The sequence below is a fragment of the Aythya fuligula genome, chromosome 1 (assembly GCF_009819795.1).
Source record: "Aythya fuligula isolate bAytFul2 chromosome 1, bAytFul2.pri, whole genome shotgun sequence".
NCBI lineage: Eukaryota > Metazoa > Chordata > Aves > Anseriformes > Anatidae > Aythya > Aythya fuligula.
Window position 1 is genome coordinate 7,719,408 of NC_045559.1, and position 14,065 is coordinate 7,733,472.

At 42.8% G+C, this 14,065-nt stretch overlaps 1 protein-coding gene across 2 annotated transcripts; it reads left to right on the top strand.

The window, feature by feature from the left end:
- Window positions 1–122: 122 nt before the first annotated feature.
- Window positions 123–13,502, top strand: MEIG1 (meiosis/spermiogenesis associated 1). Of its 2 annotated transcripts, none has more exons than XM_032208113.1 (5): window positions 123–151; window positions 7,365–7,485; window positions 8,921–9,050; window positions 10,917–11,079; window positions 13,140–13,502. In XM_032208113.1, exons 3-5 carry the CDS (start codon window positions 8,947–8,949, stop codon window positions 13,266–13,268), a joined length of 396 nt encoding a protein of 131 aa, XP_032064004.1. In that variant the 5' UTR covers window positions 123–151; window positions 7,365–7,485; window positions 8,921–8,946; the 3' UTR covers window positions 13,269–13,502. The 2 variants fall into 2 exon arrangements, with proteins under 2 accessions (XP_032064004.1, XP_032064003.1); XM_032208112.1 differs by having other exon boundaries at window positions 125–151; window positions 7,394–7,485.
- Window positions 13,503–14,065: the final 563 nt, after the last annotated feature.

Sequence of the window (14,065 nt, forward strand, 5' to 3'; positions counted from 1 at the left end):
CAATAGAAAGGCGGTCCCGCCTGCCTGCCGGCCAATCAGATTGAAGCCGGCTGACGGGTTCCTCAAAATGGCGGCGGCGGGAGAGGTTGCCTAGCAACAGGGCGCGGAGGGACCGGTGTGGGGCGGGGAAGGCCCCGGGGCGGGCCGAGAGGTCTCTGAGGGCCGGAACGGGGGGACGGGGGCTGGGGGGGGGTTAAAGGTGTCCTGGGGGGAGGCACCGTGCTGAGTCGGGGCTTGGGGTGGCGGGATGGGGGTTGGAGACACCGGCAGGGCGGTGAGGAGGGGGTTAGGGGTGGGGATGGGGTTGGGGGGGGGGGGGGTTGGGGTCGCAGATGGGGCCGTGGGGTGGGTTTTGGGGTCTGCAGATCATCTGTGGGCATGGTGAGAGGCTGGGGACCAGTCAAGATCGTGGGGTAGAGTCTTATGGTCATGGTGTCTGCGCTGGGGTAACTGCCTTCTGCAGCTCCGGCTTATGGGACAGGGGAAATCCCAGCGTCTGCCCTTCATCACTACCTCTGCACACCCTGTAATACACAATAAATGTTTGTTCATTGTCTTTTGTATTATAAAAACAAGGAGTTCTGTTTGAGGAACGGGAGTTGTGAAAACTCCCTGCTGAAGTAAGGAGCTGTATAATGCTTTGCTAGACACTATGAAAATTCTTTTGCTTAATGTAACAAAAAGAGAACCCCCTCCCCTTCTCTCCTTCTGCATCTCAGTTGCCTCTTTTGTTCAAAGACACTGCTGCAAAGTTCATGTAACCATCTCCTGATAAGTTGCTAAACTAGTGTATCAACATCCTGCATTCCTGTCTCACGCTGGGCCAACATGACCAAATAAAAAAAAGAAGTTGAACCACAACGCGGAGGAAGACTACGGCCTTCATCTTCACGACCACCAGAGGGACAGAGACGACCCCCTAGCAACAGTGCGCGCAGTCGCAGAATATACCAGGATGTGCTGCGTAATCAAGATATAAAAAGGGACCCTGGCGGGGGTGAGGTGCGCGCCGTTGGTGGAGCCGAGACTCCCCGGCCGCCCAGCGCTGTTTTGCTTGCTGTTGCTTACTCAATAAATTCCTTTCTATTATTAATGCAATGCTCTCTGAAAATTAATTAAGGGGGCAACTTATAACAAATTTGGTGCCGTGACTCGGATGAAGGCAATCTGATTGAAAGACCTTCGAAGGGGGCGCCCCGCTGATTTCAGCGGCCTTCGCTAGGACTGCTTTCATTCAAATCCTTCACCGACGAACCCTAAATTCGGCAGCAAGCAAATAAAGCCGGCAACCCCTAGTAATCTTTGTGCACGAAGACCGAACGAAGACTCAGGAGTGAGTAAGTATAGGCCGGTGATCCGTTCGGTTGGGGTTGGGTATCCTGGAGCGTGTCGCTGTGAGACGTCCAATTGCGGACGAAGCGAGTGTGGACCCCTCAGTAGTGCGGTTCCCACATCCCGCGAGGGACTGGGCCACGAAAAGGGGGAAGCGATTCATGCGTGTGTGTGTGAAGGCGCTCCGGAAGATGGGACAGAAGAAGAGTAAGCCTTCTGGTCCCATGGGCGGGGTAACGTCTGATGTTAGGTTACCCCGGGATTAATGATTAAAAATTGGGAGGATTCCCCTTTTAGGCGGGGAAGGAATAAAGTAAAAATGATACATTATTGTGTTGAAGTTTGGGGTGGTAAACAGATTTGAGGAGACCACCTTTACTGGCCTGTATTTGGGTCCTTTGAAGATTGGGTTTGCCAGGCCCTAAATATTTATGTAAACTCAAAAGAACCTTTTAGTTTGGAAGAAAGTGAATATGCACATTTGTGGATCAGCTCGGAAACTCGAGCCAATTTATATCCTCTAAAAGAAAAAGGAGGGGATGGGAGGCACAAGATAAACTGAGAATTAGAGATTCCAGCCCCACTGCCTCCCTATATTCCACCATCCCCACCTGCAGCCCCTCCGACTCCCGGGCTTCCTAATCTGCAACCCCGGGGAGACTCTGATAGCAACTCTGATTCTAGCACTCAGGGACCAGTGACTAGGAATATGTGGCAGTCCCCATTAACTCCAGGGACGTCTGAGATTTTAAGAAAGAGACAGGAGGAGGGTAAGCGATCTTTAATGGCAACTGGCATAATGTTTGCAGCTGCTGAGGAATAATTCTAACTGGAATAATAACTGTACATTGTATATTGTATATATAAAAGCCCGGGCATTTTTGTTAAAGTGTTCTTTTATACATATGTTAATATGTTAATATGTAAATATAAGAACTGCCATTGAGGTGTATGTCTAAGGGAACAAAATTTGCCCAGGCATATTATCGGCTCATCAGGTTTAAATGTCCCCAGTGTAATTGTCTACAGGCAGTTAATTTACAGTGGTTTGATTTTACTTGTGTATCTGTATATTGTGGATTTTGGAGGGATTGGGATTGACTAGTAAAGAGCTTCTAGGAAAACGGTGGAATATTAACCACTGTAGATTACAATAGGAAAAGTTCAAAGCAAAGAAATCCCGAGGAAAAGCCTCCTAGGATGTATACTAACACATTGGAGGGATATAGTGGGGTGAGAGGGTACAGAAAGTAAAAGGACTCTTATCAAATATTGTAATCAGTGGTGGCCACTTTATAAACTAGAGGATGGAGCGGAGTGGCCCCTAAATGGAACTACTAATTATAACACCATATTACAGTCAATGTTTTTGTTGAGAGAAGGAAAACAGGATGAAATGTTGTATATTGATGTTGTTTCAGCATCTTGGAGGGAAAAGGTATGGAATTAAGTTGGCCCCTGACTGAGCCTTTGATGTCGGCATTAGAAAAGTAAAGGCTAGAGAAAGATAAAGGAAGTGTTTAAAGGTTTGTTGAAAGTGTTAAAGGTATTCGAAGTTGAATGAGCAGGGAAAGGTGTTGCATATTTGCTGTGGTGTTTGTTCAGTTTCCCAAGCATCGGGGAGGGGGGAACAGCCTGCTCCACCAGGGGCCTCTCCAGCGGCCGCAGGGGGGCTTCGGCTCCAGCGCCTGGAGCGCCTCCTCCCCCTCCTTCTGCACTGACTTTGGTGTCTGCGGGGGGGTTTCTCGCTCTCCCAGCTGCTGTTGAGCAGCAGGTTTTTGTTTGTTTGTTTGTTTGTTTGTTTTCGTGGATGTGCTCTCACAGAGGCACGGACTATGTTACTATGGCTTGGCTCTGGGCAGCAGTGGGCCCCTTTAGGGCCAGATGAAATTGTCCCTTATCTACCACGGGGAGGTTTCTGTTTTTGTTTTGTTTTGTTTTTCACGGGGGCTGCCACTGCAGTTTCCCACCCCCACACCCCTCACACACCCTCAAACCTTGCCATCAAACCCAATACACTGGAGCAGCTAAATCATTACTGACTTGTAAAGTATCAGGGATTAAATTAACTAATGAAACCCTAAATGTGATGGGGGTAGAAGGGACTGGGATAACAGTGCCACTTTTGGGGGATACCAAGCTGAGACTAGGGGATAAAATGATCACGGGGCAATTATTGTATGTATCCAAGGCAGAGACTAACTTGTTGGGAAGGGATTTGATGATTAAATTGGGCATTCAAATAGTAAATTGTTAGACTGGAATAACACTGTTATTAATGGAGTGCTCTCTGGCCCTGAGAGCAAACATACATGTATATTCACCTCTGACTGGAAGGACCCTGAAATGGGGGCGGAAGCAACAATATAGGTGGACAATTTTACTTTAGGGGTTTACAGGGCCACCTATCTATTTGGGTAAATTCTAAAAAAGATTTTGGAGCAATTACAACCTCCCAAGGAGGTATTAATGTTATAAATATGTGGATCATTTTAAGGAAAATCGATACTCCCTGATGGGAGAGAAATGCTGAATAAAGTGATAATGAGGCAAATATTAACTGTTTTACGTCAGAAGAGTCATTGGGAGGTGCAAGCAATGTGTGATGTTGTTCTAAGAAAGCATGTCTGTGTAGGAATATATACTTTAGGGAAGCACACATGCAGAGGATGTACTATATGTCAAAGGGTAAATAAAATGGTCTTCTGTAACCTATCTAGAGGAGGATGGGAGCCAGGGCTTTGACCTTTCCAAAGTATACAGGTAGACTTTACTGAGTTACTTGTTTGTCCTAATTGACCACATGACTGAATGGGTGTAAAGCTTTACTGCAAGGATTAAAGCAGGCCTTAGAGATTGAGTGGGATTTTCACAGCCCCTGGCACCCCTCCTCTTCTGGAAAGGTAGAGCGAATGAATGGTGAAATTAAGAAACAACTAACAAAACTTGTGCTGGAAACTAAGGCTTTTTGGGTAAAATGCTTACCCCTTGCACTGTTAAACATATGGATGCAGCCCAGAACTGATGCAGGAATTTCTCCTTTTGAAATACTATATGGTATGCCCTATGACTCGGAATTGCCACTTGATCACCTTCAATTCTAATTAAGACTTGGAAAGAGACTTTTTTAACACCACTATGGGGAAGGCCCCTATGTTGTTTTGCTTACCACAGAAACGGCTATTCAAACTGCGGAGAAAGGATGGACGCATGCCGGCCGAGTGAAAGGACCTATCCGGGAACGTAAATGGGAGGCAGCTCCAGGCCCTGACGACTTGAAGCTGACGCTAAGACGGACTCGATAAGTATTGTGTATTATCTGTGTATCGTGGGAAGGGGAGGAGGCCCTGTTTCGAAGGCTCCCTAGTAGGTTCCCCTGAAGAACACTGCTGCTGCCAAGAAAAACCGATACCTTGTAGTTCGCTGCAACCGAACTGACAAGCGAGGCAGAGAAGTGAAAACGGTGGGGGACTGAGGGGCCGACAATTTAGATGGGCTCCGACCACCTCCTACGATACATGGGAGTCAGTATCATCGTTTTGGTCAGCTATGGGTCTGCGCATCCCCACCAGCCTTTTAAATGGAGCTTAATCAGATGGGAGGATCAATTCATCATCCAGCAAACGACGACAGCGGGTGCTCCCAGTTTCCGCATCACATTATGTGACCTGGCGTCAGTGCAGCCATGCTTTAACCTATCAGGATTTTATTTCTGCCCAAGTTCTAACCCAGGAAAGGGGTACTGTAATTATCCAAACGCATATTATTGTGCATACTGGGGGTGTGAAACCATTGCTACGGACTGGACACTCGGGGCTGGTCGGAATAAATTCTTACAAGTGGGATATGGGCCACAAGGTTGTAACTGACAAGTGGATCCCCGTTACAGGTGGCAAGGGCATGGTATAGGGTATACAGGAACCTTCCATGGAAATAAAGAAATTTGCAAGGTTCTATATATAAATATAACAAACTTGGACGATACTAGCTGGGTACTAGGAAAATGTCAGATTTTACGAACACGGAACAGATAGGGGAGGACTCATACTAATAAAAAGGAGGATGCTGATAGGCCCCAGGCAGTAGGAATAAATGAGGTATTGTCAGAAAATGTCCAGGGAATCCAGCCTGTGGAAAATACTACAGTGCAACCCTCAGCAGCCCTATGAGCTCAGGTAAAGCCAAGAATGATAACATAGCTGAGAATAACATATGGGGGGGGGTCATGAATGCTAGCTACCAATTATTAAACAAAACAAACCCAAATGTAACAAAACACTGTTGATTATGCTTTAGTATAAGGCCTTCATATTATGATGCTATTGGGGATCCTGGGGAGCCCATCTGCACAAACAAGAACAGCCCTCTACATTGCAGTTGGGGAAAAGACATAAGGGTAACACTAACACAAGTCACTGGAGGTGGTAGGTGTGTGGGCACGGTTCCTAGTGGGAAGTGTCACCTATGTAATACCATGGAGAATGGAAAACAATCAACCGAGTGGCTAATCCCAGCCAACAACGCTAGGTGGGTTTGTTCGTGAGTGGGCGTAACTCTTTGTCTATCACTAAAACTCTTTAATGCGTCTCGTGATTTTTGTATACAGGTGATAATTATACCAAGGATTCTATACCACCCTGAGGATTGTATGTATACCCAGCACACAGTGGCAAGTTATCATCTGGAAAGACGGGAACCATTCACGGCTCTAACTTTGGCCACCCTAATAATCCTGGGAGGAGCTGGAGTGGGGACCAGGGTAGCCTCATTGGTTAAACAAAATCAAGAATTTACTTCCTTACGCATTGCTGTGGACGAGGACCTGACACAAATTGAACAATCCATCTCAGCCCTGTAAAATCTATCAGGTCACTTTCAGAGGTAGTGTTACAAAATCGTAGGGGATTAGATTTGGTATTTTTCAACAGGACGGGCTGTTTGCAGCCCTGAAAGAGGAATGCTGTATATGCTGATCACACTGGAGTGGTAAGAGATACAATGGCAAGACCCAGGGAAGGGTTGGAAAAAAGGAAACGGGAGAATGAAGCCAAACAGAGCTGGTACGAATCTTGGTTTAATTATTCACCTTGGCTTACTACTTTATTATCAACAATAGCAGGACCTTTGTTGTTATTAATAATAGCACTAACTTTTGGACCATGTATTTTTAATAAATTGATTGCGATTGTAAAGGGATGTTTAGAAGCGGCACATCTAATGCTCATACATGCCAAATACGAGCCAATAAGTACCAACAAAGAAATCAAGGAAACATTAGTTCTTAGTAGCCAGGCATTGCAGAGATTCAATGAACAAAATGAGTAACTAAAAGAAAAAGGAGGGATTGTAATACACAATAAATGTTTGTTCATTGTCTTTTGTATTATAAAAACAAGGAGTTCTGTTTGAGGAACGGGAGTTGTGAAAACTCCCTGCTGAAGTAAGGAGCTGTATAATGCTTTGCTAGACACTATGAAAATTCTTTTGCTTAATGTAACAAAAAAGAGAACCCCCTCCCCTTCTCTCCTTCTGCATCTCAGTTGCCTCTTTTGTTCAAAGACACTGCTGCAAAGTTCATGTAACCATCTCCTGATAAGTTGCTAAACTAGTGTATCAACATCCTGCATTCCTGTCTCACGCTGGGCCAACATGACCAAATAAAAAAAAAAAGTTGAACCACAACGCGGAGGAAGACTACGGCCTTCATCTTCACGACCACCAGAGGGACAGAGACGACCCCCTAGCAACAGTGCGCGCAGTCGCAGAATATACCAGGATGTGCTGCGTAATCAAGATATAAAAAGGGACCCTGGCGGGGGTGAGGTGCGCGCCGTTGGTGGAGCCGAGACTCCCCGGCCGCCCAGCGCTGTTTTGCTTGCTGTTGCTTACTCAATAAATTCCTTTCTATTATTAATGCAATGCTCTCTGAAAATTAATTAAGGGGGCAACTTATAACACACCCCATGTTTTTTGGTGGAGCAGTTTGGTGGTCATGGTGACAGTTTTTTAAGTGCAGTCTTACCTTTTAGAAGATGTTTCATTTCCCTTTGTGAACTTTAAGGAAACAGAACTGGAGAAAGAAGATAAAAAGAAGCATTGTGGAGCAGCTGTTTTAGGGAGACACAAATACTACACTGTCTCAAGAACTTGAAAGTAAGTAGTGAGCTGCTCCTTGCTTCTCAGCTTTTAGTGGTGCTTAATACTGCTAAGGGGAACCAAATCCCCAGGACTTCAAACACCAGGGAGTTTTCCTGTTCGAGCCCCACAGAGGCAAGTGTTTCCTTTTCCAGCAAGTAGCCAGGATGATGATAATACTCCTGATAGGTGCACGTGCACACACACGCACAAGCTATACATTCAGCTGGACACACAGACTGAAAACCGTGCATTTACTGGCACCCACGTAAATACAAACAGCACTCAAATAAACATGAAGTACACAGACCATTGGTCCTATTCTCCCTTTCCAGATGATCAGGATTGAGGTTCAGTTGTGACCCCCCCAGCCCAACTTTGCTACAAATATATACGTGTTCATGAATCCTTCAAATATTAGTTTTTTACAAAAATACTAGCTTTTTACCAAAAAAAAGTGCCTCTGGACAAGAGGTCTTGTACAGGTGACTGAGCAATGGAACAGGTTGCCCAGAGAGGTTGTGGCATCTCCCTGCTTGGAGATACTCAGAAGCCATCTGGATATGGTTCTGGACAACCTGCTCAAAGTGTTCCTGCTTGAACAGGGGCTGGACCAGAGGATCTCCAGAGGTCGCTTCCAACCTCAGCCCTTCTGTGGTTCTGTTTAGTCAGTGTAACGTCAGGCCAGGGGCCTAGACATCTGCCTCAATACCTTGGCAAATACAAAAAGGTCTCATGAAAAGTCTGTTGAAGCCATTGGAAATATCTGACTGGCTGTTCTGGGACCCAAAATAGATCCTGTGAATGCTGACTTGTATAAGCATTAAGTAAACAAACATATGCGGGCCCAGGCTAGCTAGGATTCCTTAGAAATTATGGCATGATAACATAAAAATCTTTCCCAAAGCCAAAATAAAGACATGAAATGTCACTATTTCCCCTAAAGTAAGAGTAGACAAACATCGTTTTAGCAAAGTTTACTGTTGAACAATACAATTTACATGAAAAGCATTAGTGTTATGCTGAACTATATTTTCTCACTATTGTCTTGCCCTGTGTTCAGTTTTGGGCTCCTCACTACAAGAAGGACATCGAGGTCCTGGAGCTTGTCCAAAGAAGGGCAACGAAACTGGTGAAGGGCCTGGAGCACAAGTCCTGTGATAAGCAGCTGAGGGAGCTGGTGTTGTTTAGCCTGGAGAAGAGGAGGCTCAGGGGCAACCGTCATGGAAATGATGGTTCTGTTCTGTAGGCTGTCTGGAGTACGGCTCATCTCGTGCTCCTGCACAATGAAACCAGATCTCTGTGCAACTCAGGGGCACTACAATAGACGAAGAGCACAATTTGCAAAGGGCTTAAACAGCATCATAGAAAGGATAGATTTTTTTATTATTATTATTTGAAGCCAGCAAGCTGGCACTTTAACTATGTGACCTTTGTACCTGTGTTTGAGCAGGAGCACCTGTGGACAGGCCACCAGCAATGGTGAGTCAGGAAGTGCCAGGCTTGTCTAGGTGTCTTGGAGAAGCACACACATCAGATGAATTCAGCACATCCTGTGATGAAGTACTTAACCCTAGCAATGTGTAAGTTACCAGAAAAAAAATGAGAAATACTGAACTATTACAAATTCTAGCTCTAATGTCATCGCTAATAATGTTAACTGTGTCGAGTCCCACACTGACAGCAGTTCTCAAACATGGTTGAGCACGCACAGGATAGGAACAGCTCTGTAATGGCTACAAAAGGGCACTTTGCAGCAAGGGATTAATTTTTTTTTTTTTGAGATAAATATTTCCAAGACTACACAAAAATTTATAATGATATATGCTAAGCATGTAATTTGTACGGGTTACCTCATAACTGGGTGGGAAAATCTACTTTTTTTTTTTGTTGTTGTTTTGTTTTGTTTTGTTTTTTTTCAGTAGTAATTGTCAGCCTGCCATTCCAAAATGCCAGTAAAGAGCTGCAGAGCTCTTACTGCTTAATGCTTGCAGTGCTGAACTGCAAGATGCTTAGTGTTGCCAGAAAAGAGTCCTTGTGCATGGTTTTTATTGATCTTTAATAAAGCATATGTGGTAAGAGATGAAAGGCCCTTTTTTTGCTAATGGCACTTATACGGTCAGATGGCAGAACTGCAGGCTTCTGGTTCTACATTATGATAACAATAATTCTTGATATATTCCCAAAGATGTGTATGCTGCAGCCTGACTTTTTTTTTTTTTTTTTCCTTTCCTGCTTCTTTTAATGGACTAAAAGCATTTGAAAAGGCATCAGCTTTCCACTTTTCAAGCCCTCAGTTGATACAGGAACTTGCTAAGTAAGGAAATTTTACTTTGTGCAGGATTTGGAGGCAGTGTTCTACCCAAAGGCAGTGAGACTCTTCATCCCCTCTCCACAAAATCCATAAGCTTTTTGTCCTTCCTTTAAAATACGTTCCTAATTGCAAAGCTGAAACCTGGTGACGTTACGAACCTAAGAGAGGACCCATTTCTGGTTATATCTTGTAGATATGGTAGAGTTTTGTATGGCTGCTTGCAGAGACAATATAAAGTTCTGGTTTTAGTAACAGAATAAGATATACTCAAGAAAGTAAATGCAGTGAAATTCAGATATTAGGTAGAAATCAAATGATTCATATTTTTGAAATACAGTTCAGATCCACCATTGGTGATTTTTCAGTCCATTTTTTTTAATTGGTTAAATTTTTATTTGTTTGATTTTTACACTCTGAGTTTTACCTCCCAGGTTTAGAGCTGACTGACCTATTCACTATTTCTCAGCAGACTTGAACAAATGGGTTTGGTGTGGGGAGAATGTCAGTGGCAGTCAGTGCAGATTTGGGTTGGGCAAGCACAGACTAACATGAAGTTTGGTAGGTTGTGTGCCTTTCCTTTTCCTTACCTCACCCAACTTATTTCTTAAAATCAACTCCGTTGTCTCCATATGTGTGGCGGTGCATTTCTCCCTTCTTTTCCATCCTGACTGCGTCCCGTTCTTCAGTAACATCCCAGTTTTTCATTTTGTGGTTGCCAGTTTGGTGTCCCTTCAATAGGAAGACAGAAAAACCTGAAAAGCTGCCTGGCTGAGGGGGCAGTGACTGTGAAAATGTGAAATTAGAAACAACCACAGGGTTTTGTTTAGTTTTTATGCATCAATGGGCACCAGTAAATTTTATGCACCACTGTTAACTCAGGGTGACAAAAATACCATGATAACGGTTTCCTAGATGTAGAAGTGTAGGTGACTTGGGTTTGTATGAGATCAATGAGTACATTTAATTTAATTCTGATAGTTTATAATGTCTTTTTCTTTTTTAACCTCAGACTTTGAGTTGAAGACATTATTGTATTGTGTATACTTTTTTTGTTGTTCTACTTATCCATATTCCTCCCTAACAAAATCACTTACTTTGGCCTTCTCTTATTTCATTTTCAAAAATCTAATTTCAGGATAAAGCCTGAAGCTTCTGCAGTCATGGCTAAAGCTGACCTCAAGCCAAAATCTATACGTCATGCCAAAAATTGGTCAGATGAGGTAGAGAACTTATACAGATTTCAGCAAGCTGGATACAGAGATGAGTTTGAATATAAACAAGTAAAACAAGTTGATACGGTAAGATTTAGAATTCTGCAACAGTTACTGCATTACACTTCTGTCTCCTGTTAAATTATTAAGTAAAAATGAAGGTGCCTCTTATTTCCTCTCATCAGGCTAGCTTCTGGTAGTTTTTTTTCTCCCAGATCTGACTTGAATTCTTGCACTGTTATTAACTGTGCAGAGTAATTTATTTTTCAGAAGTGAAATATAAACACTCACCAGCCTGTGTTTTTGTTCCACATCTCTTATGCATTTAGAAGTGTTAGAGATTTCTTTGAATAGATGTAGCTGCCATCTGAAAGACTAATTCAGCTTTGAGGAAAGGAATATATCAAAGGTAATTCTCTGTGAAGTTTCCCCATTCCTAACAGGTCTATTAAGAGAGTAAACACATCCATTGCCAGAGGACTCAGTCCTATATCATTGCTACCAGCTTCACTTTTACAGTTGAACTGCATGGTAGGATAGATAATCAAACCGTGCACACCCAAAACTTGGTTTCTACCTATTTCTGAAACTGTCCCAAGCAGAAATGTTTGATGCCAACTGGGGTAAAGGGAGTTGTGGAGGAGGCATTTGTCAGCTGAGCACATCCAGGACTTGGTTGTCCAGTTGCTACAGCTACTGGTAATACTCCTTAGCACATCAGGTGAGGTAATGTAAAATAGCTAGATATTCAGTGGCTACCTGAGATTCAAAAGAGCAACAAAGAGTTTAATACAGCAAACAACCTGTTATCTTTATTAGATCTCTGTAATTGCTCTTCCAAAGCACCATAAATCTCATGAAAAATACAGTTTAAAATATGTTAACCTCCAGTGCACCTAAGTGTGGAATACTCCTGAGAAAGTCATTCCTCATTCCCATTAACTCAAAACAGCAAAACGTTGATGTGCATAATAAGCCACAGTTATTTATTTTGTTGTGGGCTCAGACACCGCCGTAAAGGCTGTAGAGTAAATTCTGGTGCAAAAGGAAATCCTGCAACTAGTGCGGTAGGATCAGTCTGCTCAAGATTTATGGCAGGGTGTAAACAATTAAAACCTCATAAAGGTTGAAGAACATCGCTTACTCCGATTGAAAATGATTGTGCATTCCGTTCAGACTTGCCAGGATCTGGTAGAGGTTCTCTTTCAACTGACACATTTTGAAATGTCTTGTTTACTCTGTATTAGGTTTCCATAATGCAGTTATGGTTAATGATGCAATTAGAATGTAGGTGTCATTAATATTAAGGCTCTTAGCTTCAGACAGAGAATGCAGATGCATTCTCTGTCCCATTCTACTTGGGAATGCAGAACTGTATGTCTAAGTAATAAGGTAAGGAAAGTACCACGTCTGGAACTCTCCAGTTAGAGAATGCTCTACTTAGACATCCTATTGTCAACTCTGCCTGGAAGAGAAATAAGGTTCTTATTACGTGATTTTTAAGGTTCAAATTGATCAGAAACACAGTTCAAGCTGCAGATAGCTGCCTACCCAAGCCATGAAGCTGTTAAACTAAAGGCTTGAGCACTTGTTTGTTCAAAGCTTCACACTGTGAATACCAAACAGCACCAAGATGATGCTGGTTTCCTGCAGGATTGATCCTGCTGTCTGAGACCAGCTTTTACAGTACACGTAGCTCACTTTATCTTTATGAAATCAGTAATGAAATGTGTGATGTACACATTTTTCATGGTCAGAAGAATCCTGAAGAACCACTTAAGTGTGTGTCAGTCGTAGAGAAGTGGAATTTTACAGCATCTCAGATTACTGAATAAATGAATAGCATCAATGTTTTATTCCTAGATATATTCTAAAAGCTTTGACTGGCCCACTTTCTAAATGACTCTATCAAATATTCTTAGATCCTTATTTCTAGACTTTTCTGATCAACAAAATCGTTATCCCAAACCAGAAAACTGGTTTCTCACATCCTGCTTTTAATCTTCTTTAAAAGTCAAGCAAATTAATAGCAAAGCAGCAGTCAGATGCAGTGAACTTTTCCAGTGAAATGTACCCTATATTTTCTGCAATATAATGCACAGACATTATTCAGTGGATGTCTATATATCCTTTTATTCTATTTGTAGGTGGAGTGTTGGCCAGAAACTGGATTTGTAAAGAAGCTTCAGAGAAGGGACAATACCTACTATTACTACAATAAGCAAAGAGAATGCGAAGACAAGGAAGTTCATAAAGTGAAAGTTTATGTTTATTAATTTTGTTACTTTTCCAATATTTGCATTGTTCTATAAATCTGTTGGTTAGGATCTGTAAGTAAATGGGATTTGTGTAATCTGACTTAAGTACAGATGTCATTCATAGATAGAATGGGGAATGTAGGAAATGTAGAGTGACCTGTAAGTATAGACAGGGGAATTTCTTTTTTTTTTCCTGTTATAATTAAAAGTATTATTGTTGCTGGTTAAAAATGATTTGATATCAAAAATAAAAAAAAAAACATGGCAAAGGGACGTCATGTATTTGGGCTGACTGTGTGCAAAGTCTGTTACAAGATGTCATTAATCTTTATTCTGAACAAGATGCACTTGTTGAGGCTGGCTAATGTCAGCCACGGTCTCTTGATATAGCTAAGGACTGTGACGCTCCTGGGGGCCAGAGTAAAGCCAAAAGGCAAACAAACATTCCCTTGAGAACAGCAGGAATAACAAGCAGAAAACTTTAATAAAGGACGCTGAACAACCAAGCCACGAGGATAGTGCTGAACTGTAGATTTAAACAACTGGTTATTGTGACAGTTACAACAAGAAATGTCTTTCTGAGCAATAGGTAAGGTACACCCAAAATTTTTTTTTTTTTTTTTTATTTACCTGAGAAGTATTTAAGTGAAGTGAGAGCACAGCTGCCTCCTCCAGGTGCTCCTAAGCCAGGCCTCTGGAGCCCAGCAGCCTGGTGTCTCTGCACAGCCTGCAGGACATGGTTGCTGCTTTCCTTGTGCAGGGCCAAGCCAGTAGCAAGCTCAGTGCATTTCCCAGAGAAACACAGACACACAGGA

Coding starts and splice junctions, on each gene's coding strand:
- MEIG1 (XM_032208113.1), top strand. CDS start 8,947: ATGGTGAGTCAGGAAGTGCCAGGCTTGTCTAGGTGTCTTGGAGAAGCA. Junction 9,051..10,916: donor GTACTTAACCCTAGCAATGT/GTAAGTTACCAG, acceptor ATCTAATTTCAG/GATAAAGCCTGAAGCTTCTG. Junction 11,080..13,139: donor AAGTAAAACAAGTTGATACG/GTAAGATTTAGA, acceptor TTCTATTTGTAG/GTGGAGTGTTGGCCAGAAAC.